The 19,005-nt window shown below is 39.3% G+C and overlaps 1 protein-coding gene across 1 annotated transcript in view; it reads left to right on the top strand.

The window, feature by feature from the left end:
• Nucleotides 1–19,005, top strand: part of PHF3 (PHD finger protein 3) — a 264,231-nt gene that overhangs the window by 57,800 nt on the left and 187,426 nt on the right. Inside the window, 1 exon segment of the mRNA XM_030199001.1 lies at nucleotides 2,419–2,577. Coding sequence (XP_030054861.1) covers nucleotides 2,419–2,577 — 159 coding nt within the window.

The following is a 19,005-nucleotide window of genomic DNA, read 5'->3' on the forward strand; positions in this document are numbered from 1 at the left end:
AAAATCTATTTTAGATTCATATAGAGCACACCACTCATTATTTGTGTTAATTAAAAAAAAATGATTAAATAATTGTCTTACATAACACCTGTCTATCCATTTAGTGTCTTAAGTTGTATTTAGTTTTTATGATTTTAATTGATTGCATGAAACTCTTTGTAGGTGGTATATTTTTTATATACATTGTTTGTGCACATCATTTATCACATGGATCCCATACATTTTATATGATGTGTGTTGTATATTACTTTGTATGTTTTAAAAATTATTTTATTTGGTCATTTTTAGTATTGTAACTTTTGATGCAGCCTCCCTTACATGGGTGAAGCGTGGACCATGTTGGGTATTTTAAGTAAAGGCTTCATTTTATATATTGGATTTGGATTTGCTCTCTTTTTGCATCTGCTCTGTTGCGCATCACTGTAGCCTCTTTGTGGTCTCCTAGATTTCAATAGTACAACTTATTTAGGTTTTAGGTTTTCTGCATGTGTTAGTACAGCTCCAGTGAAAGGGGGTGGGATAGAGGTGCAAGACAGTAACACTTGATGGATCAAAAGCCCTGCATTTGATGATAGGTGTGAAGGACAATGTCTTGAGTGCAGAACTAGGAAGCCAAGAAACATTATAGATCTTCAACCCCTCTTTCTGGAGGATGCATTACTTAAATATTTTATGCCTCCTCCCCCCCCTTCCCCCAGTTCTAACCTTCTACCAACTACCTAACCCGAAAAAAGAGCTTATAAGGCGTAAACTCCAAACAAAATCCCAGTACAGTAGTAGAAAATGGAACACAGCCTTGCAAGACACCATGATGCAAGTGATTCCAGTACAGTACAAGACCCAACTGTGACCCATAAGGAAAAGACATTCAAAATAAAACGCTCATTCTTCTCTATAAAGGTAATATATATGATCCAATGCAAACAGTGTGAAGAAGGGTGCTTTAGTGGAGAAACAAGCCAAAGGTTGAGAGCATGTATCAGTCTTTATAGATGTAACTTAAACTATTACACAAAAAAATAGGATGATAGTTCAGAAGGTGAGCATTTATCAAAAGATAACTCCCTTAATGACCTTATAAAGATACTCAAAGGAAACTTCAGGACCACATAGGAATGGAAAACATTTGAAATTTAGAATGATATAGAGCACTTTGAGATAGACACAGAAGGACTTGGAGATGTTGGCTTTCTCCCCCATGATGAGATATAGGGCCTTTGACATGTAAAGTAATATAACTGCCTATTTCTCTTCACTTACCCAATTTAAGATCAGGATTAAGACACATTTTTAAAATCTGGCTTTTAAAGGAAAATCTTTAGCTATTTTGATACTTCCTCGAGTCTCCCTGTGATAGAGCAGGTCTTATAGTCCTCTGTGAGGTTTCTAATCATTGATTATGTTAGATTGTAACTGGCCATCAGTGGTTTATTATTTAGATCTTATTTGTATCTTATTTGTGCTGCTCTGCTCTTACTTGATATTTTGTTTATGAAATTCTAAACCTTGCCTGTCATTTTATTTATTGTAAGCCACATTGAAATCGAGTATGTTTGGGATAATGTGGGATATAAATGTTTAAATAAATAGCTGCTATAGAATCAGTTTAGATTTTATGAAAGAGAGTTCTGTGTGTTCACAGTCCTATCTACTATGGCGTTCTTTCTCTAATTGAATATTTTTTTAAATGTTGTAATCCACCTTGATTTGTATTTGTGAAAAAGGTAGTTCTAGCAAGTTTTAATAAACGATAAATGATAACTTAGTAGATGACAGCTGGTAAAGCCCCGAGTGGTCTGTCCAGTCTGCCCAGCAGTCACACTCATTATCAATTTATGATAAAACCAACAATGAATGTGGTATAAAATACTTGATCCTGGTCTGTCTGTCTTATTTCTGGGACATAGACCGTAGAAGTCTGCCTGGCACAGTTTTATGTATTTATTCCAAACTTGCTATACCACTTTAACTGTGTCGCAGGTCAAAGCGGTTTACAAACTTGTGCTATTGACTCCCATAGCCATTTAAATTCTATATGAATTCTGTGCATATCTACAGTGTATACAGGGGAGAGAGATTTGTCTGTTTTTGAGACTCAAGGAATGTGCAAAAATATATATTCTTTATGGTTAGCAAAACACAACTGACTGTGGAACCAGTAGGATTGGTTTGGAACTACTATAGTAGGGAAAGCATTCTAGAATAACTGGCTAGCTTCAGTGTTGTCTTACATGACATCCTGATTTCAAACTAAATTAAATATTTTGTTGAAGTTGTATAAAGGCTGAATTTAGTAATCCCAACCTGATCAATAAAGTCAGTATTTTTTTCCTAAGGTAAATAAATTGCAGTGATCATGTGAATGCTTAAAACTTGGTCATGATTTTTGTAGCTCTTCACCCATTTACTTTTTTTCAGTTAGTCTTGATGATATAATGGATGAGTCAGTTGTTAAAGAGACTGGTCGTGATACCATTGATGAAGATGATCTACATTTACCAAATAGGAATTTGAGGAACAGATTGGATGAAGCTTCAGTCAAGTCACCAAGAAAATCACCGCGCTTGATAGCACAGGGTAATGAGTTATCACATTAGATGCAAGCATGTATTATCAAAATGATTTGGATGCTCACAGTTCAGTAGCAATTGCATACCTTATTAAGATACTAACTAAAGAAAAACTGTTTACCCTAATCCAGTTAAGACAAGGCTACATTGCTCGTAACATTACTATTAAATAAATGGATCCTCATCTGTCCAGGGCAAGATTGCATATTACCCAACACCCCTAATTGGACTTCTTATCACCCCCCCCCCCCCCCAACCACAGGAAAAACAACAGTGTGTAAGCTCCGATTCCGGAGAATACCACTGCTTCAAAAACGGGTTTGAAGACTCTATATAAACAAAAGTACTTCACAAAAGCACCATAACCATATTTCAAATTGGATTAAAAAAACTGAAAAAAATAATCAAAATTAAAGTCCAAAAAAATTCAAACTCTTCCTTGCACTGTATTGGAGAGAGAGAACCAAACACTTATTTACGCTATAAACTCATCGCTTGCAGAATTATTCATCATCCCTTCGTCATCAAATGATCTGATAACCACAGCCACCAGTTCCAACATATATCGTCTCCCTCATTTACATTCTCGATAAGAGTTTTGCACCTCTGATACTTTCCTCCTTAACAAGAGACATGGGCCCTCCTTGTTTTGTAGCCCTGCTTCAGGAGGAGGAATGGAACTCAATTCTTCAAAATGGCATCTGTGTTTAAAAGAATGCCACTGATATGTTCCACCAATCACTGAACAGGAAAACATCCCTCTCCAATTGGTCAAATTGGGAGCATGTTTTGCTCCTTAGGTGGCAAATTTATTTATGGTTAACAATACTCCTGGTACTTGCCGCTATTATGTATCATCAAAAATTCACCTAAGGCAAGTATAACTCTCAGTGCAATACTTTCTTAGATATAGAGGAAAAGACTTCAGAGACTCGGTAACAGCTGATAGCTATTTGATTAATACAGCCGACCGCTTTGCTGTGCACGAGCTAAATGTAATGCTCACGCTGGTGAGTATCGTCATCAGTCAAAAAAACCTCTATTGACACTGTATTGGTATCTTAAATACAATTAATTCTACAGTGTGAATGGTACAAAATTAGTACTTAGCTGTGGTCTGTGCTGGGACTATTGAGAATGCCCATGCCCGACAGCGAGCTCCTGTTTGGCTCAGTGCTTCATAAGGAGCTGGACCTCACGTCTTCTCACAGCAAGCTTCCATGTGCCTCTGGAGCACTGAGCGAAACAGGAGCTCGCTGTCGGGCGTGGGCATTCTCAATAGTCCCAGCACAGACCACAGCTAAGTACTAATTTTGTACCATTTCACACTGTAGAATTAATTGTATTTAAGATACCAATACAGTGTCAATAGAGGTTTTTTTGACTGATGACGATACTCACCAGCGTGAGCATTACATTTAGCTCGCGCAGAGCAAAGCGGTCGGCTGTATTAATCAAATAGCTATCAGCTGTTACCGAGTCTCTGAAGTCTTTTCCTCTATATCTAAGAAAGTATTGCACTGAGAGTTATACTTGCCTTAGGTGAATTTTTGATAAATTTATTTATGGGCAATTTGGAAAAAAAATCATTATATGGTTTAGCAGGTTTTCAGACAGTTAAATGCCGGTGGAGGTTCATTGACGACATTTTTCTAATTTGGAATGGCAGTGAAAGAGATCTGGTGAAATTTGTAGATAAATCATATTCATCCTAAGATTAAATTTCAACATGTTTGTCACCTTCATACTATTACTTTTTTGGATGTAAAAATCTTAATTCAAGAAGGGAAATGTTGGACCAGCATGTTTTCTAAACCTACAGATCGTAATTCATTGTTGTGCTTTGAAGGTTTGCACCCTTAGCATCCTTTCTCTCAATTTCTTCAGTACTATCGCATTTGTGATGTAGTGTTTTATAAATAATCTTCCCAGAGTTTGCAGGACAAGTTTTTGGAGAGAGGTTATCCTAGGACTATAGTGAAGCAAGCTTATAAGAGAGCACTGTTCAATCATTGGGAGTGGCTATTAAATCCTCAACAACATCCGGAGGAGAATAATAAAATCCCTTCTGTTTTAAAATATACAAGTTTTTCGAATAAGGTAGCCAAAACTATTAAAAAACATTGGTCGATATTGTCAGTGCATGAAGTAGTTAGACATTCTCAGTCCTTGGTGACTTATTCTAGAAATACTAATCTGGCGGATTGTTTGTGCAAGCCCGATGTATGATCCACTTAAAAAAAAGTATTTTACAGGACATTGGGAGTGTGGGTCGTGTTCAGTATGCTTTATAATGGAACAGATTACCCAGTTCTGGAGTCCAGCAAATCTGTTGTTTTTTTTCTATGGTTTGGGGGGGGGGGGGGGGGGGGGGTCGGAGCTGTGATAAGAAGTGTAATTAGGGGTGTTAGGTAATACTTAATCTTGCCCTGGGCAATTGAGGCTCCATTTATTTAATAGTAATGTTACGAGCAATGTAGCCTTGTCTCAGTTGGATTAAGGTAAACATTTTTTCTTTGGTTAGTATAGTGTTTACCTTCCAGTTTTTGAATTCTTAAGTAAGATACCTTATTAATATAGATTATATGGTCGTTATATTGTTTACTGTTTACTGTTTGAAATGACTATGGGGTCCTTTTACTAAGGTGGGCCAAAAAGTGGCCTGCGCTAAAATTGGTGCGTGTCCATGTTAAGCCTGAGACCTTACCGTCACCCATTCACTTAGCGGTAAGGTCTCATGTGTTAACCGGGTGGTAATCATCAGTGCCGTTTACCTCCCGGTTAGCATCACGCGCTGGAAAATAAAATATATTTTCTGGTGCGTGTAGTGAATGTGTGTAAGAAATGAAACTATTGCCCGGGCCACGCAGTAGTTCCGAATTGGTGCACGTTCGGCGTGCTTAGGCGCCTATGCTGCTTAGTAAAAGGGCCCCTAAAATAATAACTTGTGTTCTTTTAGTCACTGAGGGAAGTGAAAAGATACTTTTATAATTTATTTTTAAAATTCTTATATTTTGCCTATCTGTTCACCACATAGATTGAAATCATAACATACATGTAAATCTTTTTATTAGTGATTGAATAAGTAGAAATAAAGAAACAAAGCCACCTAGGCACAGTACTTGCAAGTTAAATTGTAAGATAAGGCATCATCAGAGACCAAATAAACATGAAAAGCAATATGAGCCAAGTGTGACAAAAATTTTCATAATCCCATCCTAACATCCTCCCCAATAGCCAATAATGTGGGTTTAATGAATTCTTATCTAGAAGGATTTATTAATTAATTATGCATTTAGAAGCGTACCAGTCATAATGCACATAATTGTCAAATTTATGTATGATGTAAATAGTACAATTGGTATTTCAAAACATTGCTGAGCCTTATTTTCATAAAGCCTTTCTCCAACTTTATGCATAGGCTTTCTGGAAAAAAAAAAAATCCTTCTGTTCCTTTCTAAATGTAAGTAAATGTGAGAGAGCTCACAAATGAGTAGTACATTGCATACATAAGAACAAAATCTGCTTAGAGCAATAAAATTAGAAACTATTATATGTGTTTGCTCTAACAACTTGATATTGCTTGTGCATATACTCAAGGTCACTAGGCCTCATAAGCCAAAGGTACCAGCTCAGTGGACACACCTACAATGGCTATCATCACAGGCCAACCACCACCTCCGAAAAACCTGCAGAGTGAAACAACGCTGTATCTAGAGAAAAATAGTCTGCAGTAAAAAACGGAGGATATACTTATGACAAATCATATATCCAAATGCCCAACAATGCCTATAATGTGCTGATAAGCATCTTAATTATACTAGCGGAAGAGTAATTGTATATAGTTAGAACTATACTAATGGAAGAGTATTTGTCCAAAAAAATTATAACATTGATATTTAGACAGAGAATTCCCTCTGTTTCGCTACTTCATCAGGAGAGGGTATGCATGACGCTCCTCTTCCTTATTGCATACGATTTATATCAAAATGGCGACTGATTATATGGATGCTCTTGCGGTTAACTTCCTCATTATTCTAACGTCATTTCCAGGTAAATCCTCATATGTCAGACAAATCGTTGTTAAAACGTCATTTCCTTCTATCACAGTGCATCAGCAAAACGCTTCCCATTTCATAGGGCCGTTGAGGCCATTAGGAGCTACTGTATGTAAATGATATATCTATCTGTCACGCTTCAGCGTCTGTCACGAAATGTGAGCCCTTGGACCACTACCGACAGGCGGCAGTGGCAGGAGAACCCCTCAACCAGGCAACCCGACACAGCTGGACTGGAGCAGCTGGACCGGAGAAGCAGCAGAGGCAAGGAGCCGGATCAGACAAAGCAGGAACCCTAGACTTGACCTGCACTAGCCGCGTTTCACCGGGAGTTGAGCCCCCGGCTGCAGGCGGCCGGCAGGGCAGGACTGGACTGGAACAGAAGCAGCAGCCGCAAGCAGGAGAAAAGTCCACGAATCCAACAAGGTCTTGGCCAGACAGCAGCAGAAGAATAAGCCAATGAAACAAGCCGGGGTCCGGGGTAGGCAGCAAGCAGAAGGATAAATCAGTAGCCAGGCAAAGGTCAAGCTGACACGAAAAAGTAGCAAAGTAGCACTGCAACAAAACTCTCACAGACTGAGACTCCACTGAGGACCTTTGTTGCATGGCAAACTAGAAAGTTTCCAGGTGGTTAATAAAGGCACACAGCAAGGGAGTACACCAGGTAAGGATGCTGCTTAGTTCCAAAAATCCCACGCCAGTCTGGAAGACTGAAAAACCCGGACTAGCCTGACTTCTGGAACATGGGAAGTGGCAAGTAGTTAATCCATAGCAGCCACCAGGTCCTGCCAGCAAGGGGCAAGATGAATGAGAGCCTGACACACGGGCAAATTCGTAACACCATCTTTGTTCTTTTTGATGTAAAACCCTTGAGACATCACCCCTTCTACCATTATCTTTTACTTGTTCGATCACAGTACAACGAAGTTGATCAAATGTATGGTTATTATTAACGCAATGCTTTACTAGAGGCATGTACAATTTTTCTTTTTGAATGCAATGTTTATGTTCTATTAAACGCGTTTTTAGCATATGTTTAGTTTATCCGATGTATCTTAACCCACAAGCCAAAATATAGAACAGGAAAAGTTCTCTACGATGACGAATCACAGAAGGCAAAAGTAGAGACTAATAGACGATTCACCACTGGAGACGTGAGTCCAACAGTCTTTATTATATCAGAGATAACGACCCGACACAGGCCGTGTTTCGACGCTTTTTAGCGTCGAAACACGGCCTGTGTCGGGTCGCTATCTCTGATATAATAAAGACTGTTGGACTCACATCTCCAGTGGTGAATCGTCTATTAGTCTCTACTTTTGCCTTCTGTCTGTCTTAACCCACAAGGACAGGTAATTATATATATCACTGCCTTGGAAGTACAATTTGTTCTACATTTCATGTATATCCATTTGTTGTTTATATCATCCCAGATTTTGTTAGTATCATCCATGATATCACACATGATACAATTCCCACATTTCATATGTCCCAATGTGTTATGGTCTTTCTTTATCCGGACGTCAGAATGGCATAATATATCTGATAAATTAGCCCGTCTAGAATAAGACACAATACATTTCTGTTCAGCAAAAATTCCATGTGCTGTTAAGATATTCCAATGTTTATAGATAATCTTAGCAATTTTAGGAGACAACGATGTATATTGCATAATGCATAGAATACTCTGATTCTGAGGCTTTGGTTTTTTAGATTCCAACAGAAACTCACAGTGATTCAACAACGGTCTCTTGTAAACTTGTTTAATGATTTTATTGGGATAACCTCTATCACCCAATTTTTCTTTTAACTGGCTGGCAGCTCGTTTGTATTTTTGCGACGAGTCACAGATGCATCTATAATGTAAAAACTGTGATGTGTAAATGGTAAGTTATTTCGAATATGGATCAGATGCATACTGTCATATGATAAGGTGTTACGATAGTGGTTTTGGTAAATAAATCTGTTTCGAGTCTTCCATTGTTATTAATAACCTTCACATCCAAAAAACTAATTTCATGTGGATGGGCACTATGTTGAAATTTAATAGTAGAATGGCAGAATGTCAATTCAGTAACAAATTGGTTTAATTGATGCTCATCAGATCTCCAAATGACAAAAATATCATCAATACACCGCCACCAACAGGCCACATGTTGAAATAGCAGTAATTTGTAAACAAATTGTTATTCAAAATTAGACTTGAAGAGATTCGCCACTGCTGGGGCAAATGCCGCTTCCATTGCTATTCCTGACGTTGTGCATATAATTCACCATCAAAAATAAAAAAGTTATTAAATAATGCCAGTTGTAATAATTGAAGAAGAAAATTGGTAGGAACCGTAACTGGTCTAGGGCGTGATTCCAAAACGTCTTCCAGTATTGCAATTGCTTCATGTTGAGGAATAGCTGTATACAGCGATTGAACATCCAAGGTTACTAAGGTGCCTGAAATATATGTAGAGGACAGTTCTTCAATCTTCATTAAAAAGTGAGTTGTATCTTTGATGAAGTAATACATGGGACCAAAGGGTGACAAAAGACCATCAATTTATTTACATGTTCTCTCCAGTAAAGAGTCACGTGTTGATACAATTGGGTGTCCCGGTGGTTGTATTTAAGTTTTATGTATTTTAGGGAGTAGATAGAATATTGGTATTTTGGCATTCTTATGACATAAATATGCCATCTCATTCGTAGATAAAAATCCATGTTGAATCACTTCTTCTTTAATCTTTTTTTATTTTCTGAAGAAGATGATCAGTAGGATCGTGTTGGATTTTACGATAAGTAGTAGTATCTGCCAACTGGCGAAAAGCTTCCCTAAAATAATCATCTTTGTGTAGTAGGACAACCTCCCCTCCTTTATCAGCACGTCGAATTATGGTGTCTAGGTCATTCGCAAGGATTTGTATGGCTTTCCTTTCATGCAGTGTTATGTTATGTCTAACGTCCTTTGTTCCAAATTTTGAAGATCTTTTAATACATGACGATAAAAAGTGTCTATTACCGGGTCCATTGGTCCCGGGGAGGGGGGGGGGGGTGTCCATTTACTATTTTGTTGAACATTCGAAAAAGCTGTATGTTCTGAACCTGTGTCATCAAAATGAACCCATAATTGCAATGTTCTAATAAATTTAGCTAGATTGACTCACTCTAGTTTGAAATGATAGAATGAAGGTACAAATATTAAGCCTTTTGCAAGAACTTGTAGTTGTAGAGTAGAAATGAGTTTCATACTCATTGATGAAAACATCTGTGCATCAGAACTGCCATAGAACTTGACCTTGACTTGTTATTTATTCAAGCTAACCAATAAAGTACAGTACAGTCTCGATTATCTGACCTAATGGGACCAACCCGTTGTCGGATAACTGAAAAGTTGGATAATAAGGAAAACAATGCATAAACCCCTCACACAAGGCGTAAGCAAAGGCATAGAGTTCCCAATTTTCAAAAATTGTTCTAAAATAGATTTTTTAAAAATAGAAATAAATGTGATGATGTCACCAGGGGGGTCTTTCGGATTAACAAAGGTCGGATAATCAAGACTGTACTGTATGTATGTGCGATGTGCTTTTTATATGTGGAGTGTAACAGTATTATTGGCGCCAAATTGTGGGTAAATAACTTTGATTTCTACAGATACTAGTTTTCTGAAACACCCAGAATCTTGATAACGGGGGAAAATTCAAAAATACCTTGATTAATACAAATTGTCTTAGGAATAGTCTCCTGTTTAATATCAAAGCATAAAAATTTTGTTTTTTCTGTATTTAATTTTAATTTATGACAGAAAATCCAGTTATCTAATAATGTTATGCAATGCTGGATCTTGGAGGAGTCAATGTCAGATATAGAATTAAGTGGTATTAAACCAGAAATACATCTGCGTAAATATAATGTAGGCAGTTTATTTTGCAATAAAAAGCCCAAAGACTGTGAAGAAACATTAAAGAGCAAAGAGAGGAGTGATCCCTGTGGGACTCCACATGTGTTCTTCCATGGTGAAGACATCCTTCACCTCAACAAATCCCTAAACCAATTCAACACGTTCCCAGTGATGCCAATTTCCTCTAGTTACTGTAGAAGAATTTTATGATCCACTAGATCAAATGCCGTCGAAAGATCAGAATGTGGCAGCACTGCATATTTCCCTTCACCTAGAAAGCACCTGGTATTATTTAACAAGAAAACAACAATTGTTTCAGTACTAAAGAAGGGCCAAAACCCTGACTGAGAAAAAACTTGTTTAGATACTGTTTTAATTGTAAAGTTACCAGACCCTCGTTAATTAAAAAAAATGATGTAATAGAAACAGTTTTGAGTCTTTCAATATAGGAGTAACAATTATTTGTTTGATTTATTCTTATTGTACACCGCCTTGAGTGAATTCCTTTAAAAAGGCAGTAAATAAATCCTAATAAATAAATTGTGCTATCTTCTCTTTTGATGTGGGCTTGATGGCTGATTATGATATTAGATATTGGATTTCAATTCCTTAATGTATTTCTTGTGAATAGCTATTGTATTTTCTGGGGTTTTTTTTTTTTTTTTGAAAGTTTTGAACAATTTCAGTAAATAAAAAGTATGTATCTGCTTGACTGGAAAAAAAAAACAAGGTGACTTGACTGGCCCTCAACTCTTATAGCTTTCACTTGTTAAATAGTAACACACATCATAAAATTTTGGGTATAATGGAAGGCGGTGTTGGATGGTGATATACTAAGAGGAATTTGTCTTGAGCTACTCTTGAGCTACTCGGGTATTCCTTCTTTATGAGGTCCTCGAAAGATGGTCTTGAACAGTGGCATAATTCTGGCCAAGTTTTATGCACAAACAGAGCAGAATCTGGAACAATTATTTCACTTTCTAGGATGGATGTCCAATGTTGGCAGTGACCAAGAAAAGTCATCATTCTGAGGAAAGGGAAATGCAGTCTGGATGCACTTGCAGGATAGAGAAAAGGAGGGCCTTCTGAAGCAGACTTCTGCATTGGCTCTGGGTGTTCCAGTGGATATGAAGAGGCCAAGCAGTTCTTGGCAGCCCTTAGGTGGCACTTTGAAACTCCAGGGTGGTTTGTTAGGCTGATGTATGGTAGGATATGCTCTGGCTTGGCCCTAGGGCGTTGATCCATCATAAGAACATATGTATTTCCATACTGGGGCAGAGCGAATGTCCATCAATTCAAGCATCCTGTTTTCAGCGGTTGGCAATCCAGGTTACAAATACCTGGCAAGATCCCCAAAACAATACAATACATTTTATGCAGCTTATCCTAGAAATAAGCAGTGGATTTTCCTGAAGTCCATTTAAATAATGACTTATGGACTTTTGTTTTAGGAAGCTGTGCAAACCTTTTTTAAGCCTTGCGAAGATAACTGCTTTTAATACATTCTCTGTCAACGAATTCCAGAGTTTAATTACACGTTGAGTGAAGAAATATTTTTTCCGTTTCGTTTTAAATTTACTACTTTGTAGCTTAATTGCGTGCCCCCTAATCCTAGCATTTTTGGAAAGAGTAAACAAGCGATTCACGTCTACCTGTTCCTCTCCACTCATTATTTTATAGACTTCCATCATATCTCCCCTCAGCTGTCTTTTCTCCAAGCTGAAGAGCCCTAGCCACTTTAGCCTTTCCTCATAGGAAAGTTGTCCCATCCCCTTTATCATTTTCGTTGCCCTTTTCTAATTCCACTATCTGTTCCTTGAGATGCGATGACCAGAATTGCACACAGTATTCGACGTGCGGTTGCACCATGGAGCAATAAAAAGGCTTTATAACATCCTCATTTTTGTTTTCCATTCCTTTCCTAATAATACGTAACATTCTATTTGCTTTCTTAGCCTCAGACGCACACTGAGCAGAAGGTTTCAACGTATTATCAATGTCAGCGCCTATAGGAGTGGAGGAGTAGCTTAGTGGTTAGTGCAGTGGACTTTGATCCAGGGGAACTGAGTTCAATTCCCACTGCAGCTCCTTGTGACTCTGGGCAAGTCACTTAACCCTCCATTGCCCCTGGTACAAAATAAGTACCTGAATATATGTAAATCGCTTTGAATGTAGTTGCAAAAACCTCAGAAAGGTGGTATATCAAGTCCCATTTCCCTTTCCTGGTTGGTGACTCCTAATGTGACACCTTGTATTACGTAGCTATAATTTAGATTCCTCTTTCCCACATTCATCACTTTGCACTTGCTCACATTAAGCATCATCTGCCATTTAGCTGCCCAGTATCGTAAGGTTCTCTCGTAATTTTTCACAATCCTCTTGCGATTTAACAACTTTAAATAACTTTGTGTTGTCCACAAATTTAATTACCTCACTCGTTACTCCCATCTCTAGATCATTATAAATTTGCTAAACATCGGCGGTTCCAGCACCGATCCCTGGGGAACCCCACTATCTACCCTTGTCCATTGAGAATACTGACCATTTAACCGAGGGGTTTTCAACCCAGTCCTCAGGGCACCCCTAGCGAATTGGGGTTTTCAGGATATCCCCATTGAATTCAATAGGGATATCCTGAAAACCTCGACTGGCTAGGTGTTCCCCAAGGACTGGGTTGAACACTTCTGATTTAACCCTACTCTCTGTTTTCTCTTTTAACTAGTTTTTAATCCACAATAGGACTCTACCTACCTCGTCTCCCAAGACTCTCCAGTTTGCTGTGAAGTCTTTCATGAGGTACTTTCTCAAATGCCTTTTGAAAATCCAGATACACAATATCGACCGGATCATCTTTATCCACATTATTTGTTCACCCCTTCAAAGAAATGTAATAGATTGGTGAGGCAAGATTTCCCTTCACTAAATCCATGTTGGCTTTGTCTCATTAAGCCTTGCTTTTGAATATGCTGTGTAATTTTTTATAATAGTCTGCAATTTTTCCCGGCACTGACGTCAGGCTCACCGGTTTATAATTTCCCGGATCTCCTCTGGAACCTTTTTTAAAAATTGGAGTGGAGAACAAACCAGCAGATCAGTATAATATCCAAAATACTTTATTGAAGATACCGTATGTTATACAAATGCCCGACACAGGCCGTGTTTCGCCCAACAAAGGGGTTGATCTCTCGACGACTTAACAGGAGACGCTGTTTTGTGCTGCTTATGCTGGTTTTTAAAAGAAATTCATTTTGTCCTTTTCCTGATATGCAATTTGCAACTGTTCTTATTTAAGAAAGATACTAACTAGCCCCTGACGCAGCCCCTTTGTTGGGCGAAACACGGCCTGTGTCGGGCATTTGTCTAACATACGGTATCTTCAATAAAGTATTTTGGATATTATACTGATCTGCTGGTTTGTTCTCCACGTTGAATTTTGCAGATCGTTTGCCTTGTTGCTTTCTGGGACCCTTAAAATTTGGAGTTACATGGGCTTCCCTCCATTCTTCCGGTATCATGCTTGATTTTAAAGATGAATTATATATTACTAACAATAGTTCTGTAAGTTCATTTTTCAATGAATATCATCTGGTCCAGGAGATTTGCTACTCAATAGTTTGTCAAAATGCATCATTAATCCTCCAGGTTTATAGAGATTTCATTCATTTTCGCTGACTTACCAGCTGTGAATACCATTTCTGGCACCGGTATCTCTCCTAAATCTTCCATGGTGAAGATAAAAGCAAAGAATTCATTTAATCTCTCTGCTGTGGGTTTGTCTTCCCTGAGTGCCTGTTTTACCTCTCAGTCATCTAGAGGTCCAACCGATTCTTTTACCGTCTACTTGCTTTTATTATACCTAAAAAACATTTTTGGTGTGTGTTTTTTTTTCCCTCCAACGCAATCTTTTTTTTTTTTTTTTTTTTCCCCAAAGTCCATCTTTGCCTTCCTTATCAGCGCTTTGCATTTGACTTGACATTTCTTATTCTGTTTTATTGTTTTCAGTCTGTTCCTTCTTCCATTTTCTGAAGGATTTTCTTTTAGCTTTAATAGCTTCGTTCACTTCATTTTTTAACCATGTCTTCTGTCTTTTGGTCTTCCTTCCTCCTTTTTTAATACACAGGATATATTTGGCCTGGGCTTCCAAGGTGGTATTTTTGAACTTGGTCCATGCCTGATGTAAATTTTTGACCTTTGCAACTGCTCCGCTAAGTTTTTGTTTTTTCCACTGTTCTAATCATTTTATCATAGTCTCCTTTTAGAAAGTTAAATGCTAACCTATTGGATTTCCTTTGTGTACTTATTCCAAAGCTAATATCAGATCTGATCATATTATGATCACTGTTATCAAGCGGCACCAGATCACACACTAGGCTAAGGGCTAGGGTTAGAATTTTTCCACCTCTTGTTGGCTCCGTCAAGCAGTCCTTAATTTCTTCAAGGAATTTTACCTCCCTAGCATGCCCTGACATTTACATTTACCCAGTCAATATCGGGGTAATTGAAATCACCCATTATTATTGTGTTGCCCTGTTTGTTAGCCTCCCTAATTTCTGATAAAATTTCTACATCCGTCTGTTCATTCTGGCCAGGTGGACTATAGTACACTTTTATCGCTATCCTTTTCCCCTTTGCACATGGAGTTTCAATCCATAGGGATTCCAAGATGTGAGATGTGTTTTGTTTCCTGCAGAATTTTCAGTGTATTTGATTCAGGGCCTTCCTTAACATACAAAGCTACCCCTCCACCAATTTGATCCACCCAATCACTACAATATAATTTGTACCCTAGTATGGCAGTGTCCCACTGATTAGCCTCCTTCCATCAGTTCTCAGAGATACCTATTATATCTAATTTTTCATTTAGTACAATAAATTCTAACTTTCACATCTTATTTCTTAGGCTTCTGGCATTCATATATAAACATTTCAGACTTTATTTATTGTTCCTATTTAGATCTTGCTCAGTAGTTGACAGTGTTAATTTGCAATCTTTTGTCTGATTTTTATATAAGGACACCTGATGTACTATGGTCTCTTTTGCAGCCTCGCTATTGGGATTCCCTATCTTCCTTGTTTTGGTGATATCTTTGAAAGATACCTTTTTCCGAACCATGCGTTTTTGAATGACTGTCAGCCTTCCCCCAGGTTCTAGTTTAAAAGCTGCTCTATCTCCTGTTTAAATGCTGATGCCAGCAGCCTGGTCCCCACCCTGGTTAAAGTGGAGCCCATTCTTTTGGAATAGGCTTCCCTTTCCCCAGAGTGTTGTCCAGTTCCTTACAAATCTAAAACCCTCCTCCCTGCACCATCATATCATCCACGCATTGAGACTCCAGAGCTCTGCCGGTCTCTTGGGCCCTGCACGTGGAATAGGTAGAATTCTGGCAAATTCTTCTTTTTTTTTTTTTTGACAATATCTTTATTGAGTGAATGGTAGGAGTAACAATTACAAAGTCAAATATACAATACCAACAATAAGAAAAGAGAATAATAATAAAAAAAGAAAAAGAGGAAATACATACATTAGGCCTCGACAAAGCTACCTCTAACTTGCGGTCATAAAGAATAAACTGTTATAAACTCCCACTTCCCCTCCCCCCCCACCCGACATTTTTCTTAATAACGTACCCTCCACAAGACCCTTCACCCTCCTACCCACCCAGGTATCCAATCCTCTAGGATTCCTTGGACTCTGCATCACCCTCCCTCAGGTATAGACTAGAATAACTTTTCCACATTTCTTGATATGCCTTATGCCTTCTGGAAATCGAAAGAGAAAACTGCATAGACACCCACTGCGCCATTTCCTTCATAAGTGTATGCCATCTAATTACTGACGGGGGTGTGGGATCTGCCCATTGTTGCAAAATACATTTTTTAACTAACAAGATGGCTGTCATAATAAATTGGCATTGTACTTCATTGAGGCCCTCACTTCTAAGTTGTCCCTCATAACACAGTAAAATAGCATTGTATGACCATTCAAACGAAGCGCCACAGAGTTCCCTCAATGACTGCCAGAGACCGAGACCATAGCTGCAAGAGCATCGGGCACTCCAAAAATGAATGAAGAAGAGTGCCAGTGGCAGAGTGACATTTTATGCACAAATCATCATCCCATAATCCCAAAATTTCCCCCCGCTGTTTAGGATTTTATATTGGATAACTTGAAGTGCTGCATTCGCTGTGATTTTGGGCGTGATCTCAAACAACCTTCTTAAAAGATCCTGGGAGATTTTCTCACCCAATTCTGCGCTCCAATACAATGCCAGTCCCTCCAAATGAGGGGCAGATCTGTGATCCCCTATCAAGTGGTACCATTGTGAAAGTTTTTTAGAGGAAGCAGGTATACTTAGAAACACACTATCTAGCTTAGTGAAACCCACCCTGGAACCCACGGATCGCGCCACAGAGGTGTAATAGTCTCTTATTTGTAAAAATTGAAAAAATTGAGAATTAGGGAGGTTCCACTCTTGCTTGATCTGATCAAAGGTGGGGAAATGGGTTCCCCCCACTTCCGTCAGGTGCCCTAAATATTGACATCCCCCAACACCGAAAGGTACCCTGCCCCATACCCGCTGGGAATTCAGGATTATTTATCAGAGATAAAAATGGGTAAATTTTCCCCCACTCCCCCTACAGTGATCCTCCACCATTTCCATGCCTTGCTCAGAGCTAATACGAACTGGTTTCTTCCCACCTTACTCCCCCTCAGCTGCCCCCGTCCTTGCAAAACAAAGAATACATCAAGAGGAGCACACCAACTTTGCCAAAAGCCAGGAAGAGCGTACCTAGCGGCCAATGTATGTAACTCATGCACCCACCTCAACATTGATGACACATTGTAAAGCCTGAGATCTGGGAGTTTGCAATCCCCCCTTGGATCTTTTATGGGTTAGTTTAGCAAAGGCAATACGTGGTCGCTTAGAATGCCAGATAAATGAGCTAATAACGCTGCGATAGAGTCCCTCCTCTTTCCGCATCACCTACATAGGCAACATTTGTAGGGGAGATAATAACTTGGGGAGGAGCACCATTTTAACAAGAGCTATGCGGCCCAAGAAGTTCACCGTTAGATCGTTCCACTGTGCACACGTACGGCATATGGCCTCAAGTTTCTCTATGACATTTTTCCTATACATCCATTCATAATAAGCACTCAGGTAAACCCCTAAGTACTTAATCCCAGTGCGCGCCCACACCAAGGGGAAGTCCACAATGGAAGCGCTACTGCATGGGGTATTGATGGGCAGGGCCTCCGATTTCCCAAAATTAATTTGCAACCCTGCAAAATCTCCAAATTCTCTTACTATCCCCATAACAAGTGGTAACATGGTTGAAGCATTGTTGAGGAGCAGCAGCATATCATCAGCGAATAAATTTACCCGATACAATCTCCTACCCGTATGCCCTCCAGCTCCTCCTCCTGTCGAATCCCTCAAGTCGAATCCTAGCTGCCAAAGGTTCCAAAGAAAGCACGAATAAGAGAGGTGAGAGAGGGCATCCCTGTCTGGTACCCCAGCCCAGAGAGATCGGGTCTGTGAGGACATCATTGATGAGAAGTTGGGTCGTAGGATTGCTATATAACACCCCCACCCAGCCCAAAAAGGCTCCTGAAATGCCAAAGTGCTCTAGAACCCAGAACAGGTATTCCCATAGCACCTTATCAAATGCCTTCTCCGTGTCCAAACTAGCTATAATCGTATCCCCTGGGCACCCCGCCCCCTCCCGCAGTATCCTGCAAACTTTTAGAATATTAGCTGAGGCATATCTGCCCGGGACAAAGCCCACCTGATCAGAATGGTGAGCAAGGGAAGAAACGCCCCCAACCGTGCCGCCAGAACCCCTGCCAGGATCTTTAGATCTTGGTTTAATAGTGAAATGGGACGGTAAGAACCTACCAACTCAGTGTCCTTCCCCGGCATTGGCAGCACAGTGATATAAACATGGTTGAGGGTCGGGCCATTACCTGAGAATCTCTGATATCTTCACACATAAAAATAAAAGGTAGAATGAGAAGATTCTGGAGAATTTTGTAAAATTCTGAACCCAACCCATCCGGTCCAGGGGCTTTAGCTAATTTAAGCCGTTTAATAGCCCCCCGCACCTCCCCGCCAGTCAACAGCGCATTAAGGACAGCCGCTTGCTCCTCTGTTAGACTAGGCAACTGCATGCAACGGAAAAATTCCTCGCATAACAAGCCCGAGAAAGAACCTTTATCATATAGAGATGTATAAAAACGGGAGAATTCTTTTTGTATCTCAAGCTGAGTGTGGTGAAGTCTCCCTGCTGAGTCCTTAATCTTGACAATTTAACCTTTGGCAGAGCGGGGATGCACCACGGAAGCCAGTAATTTTCCTGTTTTATTACCCCACCTATGTAATCTATATTTGTACAGCTTGATATTATACAGGGCCAGTTCATCCAGGGCCGTTCATCTGTAGCTCCCTGTTGCTCTCGAGGTATAAAAGCCGATGCTGTTCTTCAG

This window comes from Microcaecilia unicolor, chromosome 3 (genome assembly GCF_901765095.1).
Source record: "Microcaecilia unicolor chromosome 3, aMicUni1.1, whole genome shotgun sequence".
Classification (NCBI taxonomy): Eukaryota; Metazoa; Chordata; class Amphibia; order Gymnophiona; family Siphonopidae; genus Microcaecilia; species Microcaecilia unicolor.